A 12,058-nucleotide genomic window follows, 5' to 3' on the forward strand; every position below is an offset into this window, starting at 1 on the left:
AAAAAATGATGCCAGTAAAAGTAGACGTGTGGGAAATGGTAATTGGCAACTATTTTATGTCGTATAACTGTCTTACAACCAGAGAAAATAAAATTTTACAAAAATATAATTTTTCTACATTTTTTATAAATCTCTGTGACTCACAAATAAATATTAAATGTATTGACCAAAATTTACCCCTAACATAAAGTATAACGTGTCACAAGAAAACTGAGAATTGCTCACCAAGAATTGCTAGGATAAGTAAAAGCATTCCAAAGGTATGAACTCATAAAGTTACATAAATATGGCTCTTTCAGGAAGATGAATACTGGCTGCGACAGCAAGAGGTTAAGAGAAAATTACAACAGATTACACATGTTTCTGAATATTTTCCTGTACGGCTTTCTTAATGTCTTTATTTCTCAGACTGTATATAATGGGATTGAACAGAGGAGTAAATACAGTGTACAGCAGGGATGTGATTTTATTCATGTTCGATGTTTGTCCATTTGTTGGAAGAACATAAACACTGAATATTGTCAAGTAAAATATGAAGACCACAGTGAGGTGGGAGCTACAGGTGGAGAAGGCTTTCTGTCTACTGATATTAGATGGGATCCGTAAGATAGCACAGACAATGTTAACATAACAGATAACAATAAGTGTGACGGGAATAATCAATAATGGAATACTTAGAAGACACATTTGTAGTTTTAAATGAAATGTATCAGAACAGGAAATTTCCCGTAAGGGAAGAAAATCACAGAACAAATGGTCGATGATATTATGTCCACAGAATTTTAGTCTTGATATTGTTAGGTTGACACTGAATGAAGAGAAAAATCCGACCAACCAGGCGATAGCGACCAATCTCACACAATACCCGCTTGTCATGATAGAGGTGTAACGGAGCGGATTACAGATGGCCACATATCTGTCATAAGACATCACTGTGAGGAGGAGACATTCAAACATCTCAAAGGAGGCAAAAAATAAAAACTGAGTCATGCAGCCGATATAAGTGATGGTCCCCCCATTATTCAGGAGAATGTGCAGCATATTAGGGACAATATTCGCTGGCAGTAAAATATCATTGATGGAGAGTTGTGAGATGAAGAAATACATTGGGTTGTGGAGGTTCTTGCTGGTGGACACCAGGGTGATGATCAGGAGATTCCCACATATCGTAAGGCAAAATAATACAAAAAGCAGACAGAAGAGGACAATTCTGAGCTGTGGGTCACCCTGAAACCCCAAGAGGACAAATTCTACAACATCAGTCACATTGTTCTCCTGTATTTAGAAAAAAAAATGTAGACAACAAAGTAATATTAGATGTCAAGAAACCAAAATGAATCACTTCTAATATAATATTGTACAGGAACTGGATTCGGCAAATTTCATATTCTCAGGTTCATAGCTGTATGGCGTTTAAGATTTTCCAACAAATTGGATTCCTCCATTTTTTTTAAAGGGGTTGTATGAAATGAGAAAAATATGACTGCTCTCTTTCTTAAACAGCGCCTCTCTTGTGTATGGACTGTGTCTGGCATTACAGCTCACTCCTAATCACTTGAATGGTGCTGTGCTGCAATACCAGATACAGCCCATATGCTAGAGTGGCGCTGTCTTCCTAATCTTCCTAATATTGTTTAGGATTATTTTTTTAATAGGCGTCTGTGCTAAGATATATCAATCAATGTGTACAAATGTTAGTGTAGGTATAAAGAAAATGTTTGTAAGCTGTAGAACATTTTTGTTATGATTTGATTTAAAACAAAATGTTTTTCTAATGGAGGACATTTCTTGTATTACTTAAAACAATTTATTTAAACTGGCCAAACATTTGGGAGGAGATATAGCATTAGTGTGGGGGAAACTATACAATACTGAGTGAAGTGAGAAATGCCAGCATGGGTGTAAAGAATTTGACTAGAAAGGGGGCCAGGATTCCTGAATTGGGGGGAAAATTGTTTTTTGTTTCTTTTAAATAGGCAAAGTTTAAAGTAAGAGTGTATACAGTCAAGAAAAGAAGCCAGGAATGTGGATGTTAATCATCTAATATTGTTGGTACCCAAAAAAAAAAGCAATTTTAACCCTATCCTACCCTGGATCGTAGTTTGTCACAGCCAACGGGGTTGTTCACGTGAAGCAATGTTCTATAATGGCACAGTGAGGGTGCGACATCATTTAAGGGTGTCAGATGTATTGTACAGTTGACACCAATGGACAGCCGATATCCCACTCTAACAGCCGGGCTCAAAAATAACTCCGATCCCGGCTCATAAATCCCTTAGATGCCAGACCCAGTAAGTAAAGAGTTTGACATCCCATTAGAGCTGATTGTGAGGTGCCAATAGGTTACCATGGGGGTTGGGGGCCTAAGACAGGCCCCCAGGTCTGCCAGTGGTATCAGTGTAATACTGACAGGCACTAATGATTTTGAGTAGTAATTATTCCAAAGCATTACACAACTGATTAAATAATTTCAGAATCAGCTCTACTGGTGGCACTAAGAAAAAAGTTAAATAAAGTGTAAAAACAAACGTGTCCAGAATAACCAAAAAAAAAACAACTTTTTGTATATTAAAAAAATGTATTTTGTAAAAATATGAAACGATAAAAAAAATATTTCCAATCTTCCTATTCTACCAATCACAAGGAAATCCTTCTCCCTCTGGAATACATCACCATAGAAGCCATTTTTTGTTCTACAGCTATTACCATATATTTGGATGAATTTTCTCTGAGTTCCACTTTAAAAGAAAAATCATCCATTGAAATCCTATCTTTTGCCAGGACAGCATAGAACGGCAGGCAACATTTTTGTCCAGTGCACATGTAGTTTTTGTTTTTTTTTGTTTTTTTTTTTAGCCAAAGCCAGAAGTAGAGGGAGGACTTTTATTTTCCATTTTTTAAGGATCCTATCTGTGTCGGCTAAATAGAGACTGCTTTATAACTGCAATTGTGAATCCAGCCTTGTATACTATAGTGATGTGATGCCTCAAAATGTACAGTAAGTGATTGATGAATATAAATCTCTAAGTTCACATGAAATATAAGTTTCTCCTTGTACACACACCCTAAGGCCAGTTTTATGTGAGATAAGTATTGGTGCATTTCTTTAAGAGTATTGATGCTGCATATCTCGGTCAAGCCTGAGTTTACTGCCATTATACTCTTATTAGAAACTGGCGTTAGGGTTGGGATTTCCCTTACATCGTTCTGGACAGGTCATTATTCTACTTGTCTTCAAAACAGAAGACACATATAATACATAAAAGTTAGTCAAAAGATGAGTTGTCCAAGGACTTTTAACACTATTTACCCTTTAAAAATTAGATACATTACAATAATCATGAATATTCCTTAAAATTAGCATTTACTCAACAGAACTTACATCCGGTCCAGGTCCATGTCCATGTTCTGAAACAAACATTTCCTTATAGATGAAAAAAAATGAATTGCAATTATTGTCAATATTAAGAGAGAAGATCCCAGGATGTATCTGAGGACTGTTCAAGATCAGAGGCTTTCCAGTTTAATGAAGCTGTGTGATATAATATATAGTGATCAGACACATGGTCATAGTAATAATATATGAAGTATAAAGTGATGACTACCTGTATATATACACAGAATGAACACAGGTGACGTGTAGATCGACTCTATGGAGATGTATTTTTTTGTTGTCTCCTGAGCTTCTATTTAGTGAAGAAAATAAAAATAAACTTATTCATCATTAACTTTTACTTTACTTTCTTGATTTGCAGATCAATTAATTTCATCCTTATGGAAATAAAGTTTAACATCAAGGGGAAAAAGTTCAGAAAGTAAAACACTGATTAGAAGAGGAAACTTTTTATTTGATAATGTAAAAAGTTTAAGAAATGTTGTATTGAAAACTTCACACGTAGATTAACACCATGAATAATTCATAATAAGAAAATATAATCACAGGCCTCAGGTACTCGGCTATAGTACGGCCCTGTAGACCCACCAAGTTGTACAGAACAATGATATGACACCAATAGCATTCTATGGGGCCTTAGGGGCCGTGTAAACTAGCGCTGATCAAGGAGACAGCTCGTTAATTGGCTTTTGTTTGCTCCTTTCACATGGAGCAATGATTGGATACGAATAGGGACGAACGCTCGTTACTCCGATTACACGTCCCCATACATTTTCATCATGTCGGCAGAGCAGCTCTCTGATTACACGGGGAGATGTTATGCCGACAACGATGATTTTTAATTCTGCATAATAGAGCAGATCAGCCGATGAATGAGCGTTTGCTTTCTCGTCGGCTGATAGTTGCCCTGATTACACAGGGCAATGATCAGGAAGGAGCGTTCAACTTGCCACATGATTGTTTTATACTGATGTTTTTGGTGGCCAACCACACCCTATCTTCCCCTTTGAATTTATGTGGCCTGTGGTGGCGATCAGACTTGTGTTTAGTACAAAAGGCAGATGAGCCCGAAGCTCGATGGACCTTACTCCACACTGACTCAAACATCTTAATTCTAAGTCTGTGCAATAGAATGTCAAAACCCACACTGCCGGCAAATGAAGATGACTTGGGGTGAAAACCATAATTACAGAAAAACAGAGGGACATTAGTGGATTCATGACACAAATTGTTATAAGCAGAAGCTGGACCCAATCATCATGTCGTTATTAAACATAATACCGGAGATAATGCTCTAATGTCTGGTTTACTCTCTCAGTCAGAACATTTGTCTGTGGATGACAGACAGTGTAGAAACCCAAATCAATACCTAAATTTGCATAAAATGTGAACCCCTGTCAGATACAATAATTTCAGGAATACCATGAAGTCTCACCACTTGTTGAACAGAGGGCAAGCCGGACAAGGGTATAAAAGGGGCCAATTTAATGAACCTGTCTACAACAGCCAAAATGGTATCCCTCTCCCGGATCTGGGCAACTCAACATTAAAGTCCATGGATATGTGTATCCATGGTTTCCTGGGAGTGGGCAAAGGAACTGACCTAAAGGTGATGCCGTTGATGTCTCATTGCAAGCACAGATGTCACATTTCCCAACAAACCTTTCCACATGTCTCCTTATATCTGGCCACCAAACAGATCGAGTCAAGGTCTTATACATCTTAGTGATACCTGGATGACCCGACAATTTGCTACCTTGACACTCTTCCCCATCGACTTCTAGGCACTGAACTTTTCCCAACTTGATGGGACACTTTTGGGCAAAATAACCCTCTTTACTGCAATACAAACAATGAACTAACAGTCTCCTCCTATACTTCTCTGCCATGGAGAGCCTCAGGGGACCCAGTAGCATTGGTTCCTCCTCAGACACTTTAAGATAAGATACATCAACAAGATGAAACAAAGCAGTCTCCCTCTTTGACCTTCTCTCCCTAACATGCCTGTCAATATTGATGGCTAAAGACACAAGGCTATTGAGAAAATCACACATGCAAAATTCTACGATGGCATACTAAACCCAAAAAGCCCAAACGATACTGACTACGGAAGGCGGCATCATTCCAATCACTAAGAGTGACCAACCATGATAATTCTGCTAATTATTCCTCAACTGTCCTGCCACCCTGTTTTAAAGCCTGAAGTTGAGCAGCCACTGAAGTAGCTATATCCGGGTCATCATAGAGAAACCCCAAAGCTGATGGGAATGCTTCCACACTTAGTAATGCAAGATTTCCAGACCTGAGACTAAAAGCCCAAGATTGTGGATCGCCTTGCAAACAGAGTCTTAATAACTCCAACTCCCTGGGTCTCTGACCCCAAAGATCTAGGCCGCAAAGGAAAATAAAATCTACAACTCTCACAAAAAAATCTAAAATGAGAACGATCACCAGAAAAATGGTTAGGTCAATTTATATGAGGCTCAGGACAAGTTATAGGAGTAACATCACCCCCTGCATATTATTAGTGAGAAATCAAATGAGCTAAAACATTCTGCAACACAGAACCCAAGGTTTAAATTTGATCAGTCAAACTTTGCACAAGATGAGGATCAAACATGATGTGGCTTCTGGTGGGGCTGGTTATAATGTTACGCCGCTAGTAGTGCTCAAGACTGCAATATCAGACAATCGCTAATACATGGGTAAAGCAGGTATCAATACTGACAGAAAACATATTGCACAAGTTACTCACCAGTGGATGAGCGGAACCAATTACTGAAGGTAGTAGAAGTTGGAGACTATGCATAAATGAGTGGATGGCTTAAAAGCAGACCAAACACACAGGAAAGGCATATAAACCAGTGGAACTACTGATCCCAGGATACACATAAAACCACTATACAAAAACTAGATCTCTAAGAGGATGAACACAGTACACACAAACATATGGACAACAAGAAAAATTTGGAAAGAGTTTAGCAAATGTCAGAAACACTATAACCAGCACCTGAACAATCCCGGCCTAACATCTATATAAGCCCAATAAGCACTCCACCCTAACTAACCAGACAAAGCTAAGTGATGATCAAATACAGACTTAGACGAAAGGCTTTGCCTTGCTGCACCCAAACACTGAGATAACATAAATAATTGATTAGCAGTAGTCCTGCTGCTAATAGTAACACATGTTATGTCTAATACCAGATTTTGGGTTTGTCAATGGGAGAGGAGTGCCCAGGCTAACCTTTTCCACCAGGGCCCATAAGCCCTTAGCTACATTTCTGCACACACCCACCACTGTTCATGAACGGACACCACACAATAGGGAGACACTGGCCCCAATGCACTGCTTGATCTTCAGAACCCCTGCCACACAGGACCAATGATAGACACCGTCGTCTTCCAGCATTTTCTCCCCAACAGCTCTCTTCCTCAGCAGCTCTCATTCAACTCCTTTTCTCTACATCACAGTTGAGCTCCGGTCACATCAACTTCCTCCTAGCACTGAACATCTCTTGGCAAGCCCACTGCCGTTTAACACCATCACGCACCCAGACGTGCCATTACGTCTGGGTGCGGGGTGTGATGTTTGGAGCGTGCTCACGTGCGACCCAATGGGCGCGTCCTAATGGGCGCATCCTCCGGCACGTCCAAAAAGGCATATGCCCAGGGCAGACCTGGGGGCTATTATCAGGCCCCTGGCTGCCATGGTACCCCATTGGAGGCCCGTGATTGCATTTGCGGGCCGCCGATGGGTGAGAGATGGAGCTCCCTCCCTCTGTAAATAAGTTAAATGCCGCAGTCGCTATTGACCGCGACATTTAACAGGTGAAACGGCCGCGATCAAAGTAAACTTCGATCACGTCCATTGGAGCAGTAGCCCGGCTGTCATTAGACAGTTGAGCCCCGGCTCCAGCCTGCATGGGTCCCCCGTGTAGAACTTAGACTGTTCCGCCGTGAAAAGGTGACGGCCTAGCCTAAGGACCCTTAGTGAACACCGTGAAAAGGCGTATTGGTGGTCACTAAGGGGTTAATTAAATATGTGCCATCCCCAGGGTTATGATGAAGCATAGCCACGTGCTGATGTCACCACTCTGTTATGGAGTCGGGAAAATAAACAAAATTACATCCGGGTCGTAGATCCCGGCAAGTCAACCATTGTTTGCCCCACCTGCAAAGGATCAATAGTAAAAACAACAGTGAAATACTGTATACATAGTCCAGCAACACAATGTACACAGGCCAGACTGCCCAAAGAAATCAGACGCCGTTACCCCAGTGCCCAGACTCACCAACAAACTGTAACAACAGCAGATTCAAAGTTACACTGCAATATTATCCTTTCGTAGTATTTACAATGCCACAGAGGGCCCAAAATACAAGGACATGAAAAATAAAATGTTCTCCTTAACTTAGGGACTTCTCCCTTACACTTTACCCCACCACAGGCTTTCTCTGCCTTGGCACCACTTCTTGAGTCTTGTGCTAGTAATGATAAGCAACACTTTGCTCTATATGGGGTTCTGGAAAGACGCAGCATTTCTTGATAGCAGACGTGCTTTGTGGCCTTAGATGTAGTGTACTTATTGGTATGGTCCACCTAATATGCTTGATACATTTCCTAGTGTCCCCTCCATGATGTATCCATGATACCTTTGTACTTAACATATAATTTAGATAGATATGGTATGGACACGCTGATTTATAGCCACTTATTTTGTGTAGCAATGTGGGGTTTTTACTGGAGTCCTCTTTTATATTCTATGCCTTTATAGTATATATTGTCCGTTTTCTAAGTGATTTAATAAAATTTTGTATTTTTTGGGATACATGATAGTTTTTGACTCTTCTTTTTCTTATGTTTTGCAATAAACCTCTGGTGGAGTTTTTCTATCAGTTATATAGGGGGTTCTATAGTAGCCATGAGCACTCAGCCCTACTTACAAATGTTTAGGGGGTTTTCTATGTATCTGCACAACTTTGCAGAGACCTGCAAGCAATTCAAGTACAAATTTATCCCAGTACGAAAACCTTCACGCCTAGACGCCTTTCTGCTAATACTTGGTGCTCCTACCAAACTTTTCTCTAGAATAAACGGGTTTACTACTGAGAAGAGCCCTGGAAAAACCTTGTTATTTTCTGACTCGGGGAAGAGAACTGAAGACGACTTTCTCCAGAGATGAAGTGTCCTTTATTTCTTAACAATCTCACGTCTTTTCCAGGTGTTAAAAATTCAGGAGAACTCCTATAAAACTCTCACTAGGTGGTCTACAAACTAAATCTGCTGTACGAAAGATCTGCAATACAAACTAATCCCGAACCATTCAGGTAATTACTGGAGGTTCAGCGCTTGTTCTGAGTCTTTCTCCAACGTTTGGTGAGACTGCCCATAAGTTCAGCGGTATTGGGGAAACATATCCGGCATAATTTATAAAGACTGTGACACAAATGTCTTACTCACCTCTGCCTAATTCTGCTTTGGGCCCCCTCAGACTTCTTCTGACCTTAATGGGGAGACCTTGCTTCCCATATTATTGCAGAAGCTAATGTACTAATCCCTCTAATTATGAGCAAACAAGAGGTTCCCACTGCAGATGTGGTAACTAAAATGGACTTCATATTCAGACTGGAAGAACATGAACACCTGCAAGCCCTGGATCTCATTCATAACCTCCCCCTGTCTCCTAAATCTTCCTCACTAACGTAACTTTTGCTATAAACCTCTGTTAATACGGCGAGCTCTGTACCCACAAAATCTAACCCAGGACCTTCTTGGTATAGTAAGGCCTGGTTTACCCAACCAATTTCTGATATTTGAAGGATTCTGTAGATCATATCATCCAACTGAATTCTGGAAACTATGTAAACGGTTCCTTGTCATTTGCCATAGTAGAAATACAATCGGCACTGCTCTACAAGAACTTCACGATAGCATTTGGGACTCTTGACCAAACAGGAGGAGCTCATCGTTAACAGCAAGTTCATATACATATGAATCTCTAACTTGACTTTTAATGCATTCTAGACATAGTGGTAAGAGACTTTAACTTGACCTTTTTATTGATTTTGAATGGCTTAAGTGATAAGTTATCACACTGCAGCAAGATATCAGAGTCAAGATAAGGAATGCTACATCGGTAATATCCAACTACAAGGAGAAAATTGCAGCTTAAATCTCAATGAATATTTTAAAACATCAGATGTCACCCGGGGTCATGTCTTATGCAGAGCTGCGAGTATGGCGTCCATATAGAGCCATAGGCACTCCATGTCTGCTTATGCCATGGTAGATTATCTCCATTTGGCACCATATTACGAGGCTATTCACCCTAGAAGCAATGCCTCACAATATTACATCTGATGTAACATGACACAAGTTTTTTTTATGCCTGAATACAACAGAAAAACCTTTGTATGAAATCAAAGGCATCGTAAAGTATAGTGACGAGCCATAGAATACTTTTCATGTCATATTGGGCCTCCTTACATCTTGAGCCTTGTTATCCGTGTACATGAGGCTTATGATTATTTTTAATATTTTTTTTATTATTAATTGTTCACAGTGTTAATCTATATGGATTTTTTTAGTGCAACAATGCTCAAACATTTTACTTTTACTCAATAAAAGTTTCCTCTTCTAATTAGTGTTTTACTTTCTAAACTTTTTCCCCTTGATGTTAAACTATATTTCCATAAGGATGAAATTAATTGATCTGCAAATCAAAAAAAGTTAAGTGAAAGTTAATTATGAAGAAGACAACAAAAGAAACCATCTCCATAGAGTTGATCTACACATCGCCTGTGTTCATTCTGTGTATATACAGGTAGTCATCACTTTATGCTTCATATATTATTACTATGATCATGTGTCTGATCACTATATATTATATCACATGACTTCATTACACTGGAAAGCTTTTTACCTTGAACAGTCCTCAGATGCATCCTGGGATGTTTTTTTTTTCAAAATTGTAATTGCAATGAAATGTTTCATCTATAAGGAAATGTTTACTTCAGAGGATGGACCAGATGTAAGTTCTGTTGAGTAAATGTTTACAGGAAATTAGTTTTACTGACTATTATTGATTATTGTAATTTATCTAATTTTTTAATCCTGTTGATTAATTTTTAATTAACTTTTATTTATTTTATGATTCTTCTGTCTTAAAGATAAGCAGAACAATGACCTATCCAGGTTATATCCAGTAAGGGCAACCCTAACCCTAAGGCCAGTTTCACATAAGTGTATCTTGGCCAAAAATTCAGGTCCGACCGTGGGGACCTCTAACCTATGGACCTCGGGCAGAGATTTGCAGCAATTATACTTTTATGTACTTTTATGCTTCCATACTTAACTACATGAAACTGACTTTAGGGTGCGCTCACAAGCAGAAATGTATATTCATCAATTGCTCAGGGTATCTGTACATTTTTGAGTTTTCACATGCACTATAAATAAGAGGCTGGATATGCAAATGTAGTGTTGAGGCAATTTGTATTTAGACAAATACAGAGAGGATTCTAAAGAAAAAAGAACAAATATAAGTCCTTCCTCTACTTTTATGCCCTTTTGAATCCACTTCTGGCTTTGGATAAAATATAAAACAGAAAAAAATCATGCTGCCTGCTATCCTGGCAAAATATAAGACCTCTATGAATGATTACTTTATTTTTTTTTAAATGGAAGTCAAAAGTAAATTGATGCAAATATATGGTAACGCTTATCAAAAAAAGAAAAAAAAAAGGGATTCTATGTTAAGTGCTCGATATGTTTATTCCCTTTTTACCCCTATATATTATATTGTCGTGGGATCTGATGTGTACCGGCCACTTTACTTGTATGTTGCATTGGAGGTTATAATGAAGGGGAACAGACATGAACTCAAGTTGTGGGTTTATTATACAAGGAATTATGTCATTTAGTTTATTATAAATATAGGGATGTTATATTCTGAATATCTTGACTTAACATGAGATCTACGTTATTGTTCTAAATGCAGGAGAAGAATCTGATGGAGGTGAAAGAGATTTTTTTCTTAGGATTTCAAGGCAGTCAATGTCTAAGATTATTTCTCTTTGGCATTTTTATTGGGATTTACTGTTTTACAATATTTGGGAATCTCCTGATCATCACCCTGGTGTCCACCAGCAAGGACCTCCACACTCCAATGTACTTCTTCCTCACAACTGTCCATCAGCGACATCTTGTTGAGCACAGATATTGTCCATGTTCTACAGAATAATGAGGGGGACATCACTTTTTCTAGTTGCATCACTCAGTTTAATTTATTTTGTTCTTTAGTATCATATTAATGTTTTCTTCTCACAGTGATGTCTTATGACAGATATGTGGCCATCTGTAATCCCCTCTGTTACACCTCTATCATGACATGTCCGTATTGTGTGAAACTGGTCATCATCTGCTGGTTGTTGTGTTTTTCCTGTGCATTCGTTAACACTGTAATGATATTGACGTTAACCTTTTGTGGAAAAAATATTATTGACCATTTTTTCTGTGACCTCATCCCTTTGCTAGAAATTGCAAGTACAGAAACCTACATGTTCCAACTTGAAGTCTCCTTTGTAAAGGATCTGCCAGACACAACTTCTGTGTCGATGCCCATAGGTAATCAGTCTGCACCTGCTTCTATGTCTGTGAGA

At 38.9% G+C, this 12,058-nt stretch overlaps 1 protein-coding gene across 1 annotated transcript; it reads right to left on the reverse strand.

Annotated features, from left to right (window-relative positions):
* Window positions 1-351: 351 nt before the first annotated feature.
* On the reverse strand, window positions 352-11,601 carry LOC142750705 (olfactory receptor 5P66-like). Its single transcript, XM_075859690.1, has 5 exons — window positions 11,505-11,601; window positions 5,581-5,826; window positions 4,998-5,327; window positions 3,383-3,408; window positions 352-1,275 (listed from the first exon to the last, which is right to left on the reverse strand). Exons 1-5 carry the CDS (start codon window positions 11,599-11,601, stop codon window positions 352-354), a joined length of 1,623 nt encoding a protein of 540 aa, XP_075715805.1.
* Window positions 11,602-12,058: the final 457 nt, after the last annotated feature.

This window comes from Rhinoderma darwinii, chromosome 3, assembly GCF_050947455.1.
Source record: "Rhinoderma darwinii isolate aRhiDar2 chromosome 3, aRhiDar2.hap1, whole genome shotgun sequence".
NCBI classification, from domain to species: Eukaryota; Metazoa; Chordata; class Amphibia; order Anura; family Rhinodermatidae; genus Rhinoderma; species Rhinoderma darwinii.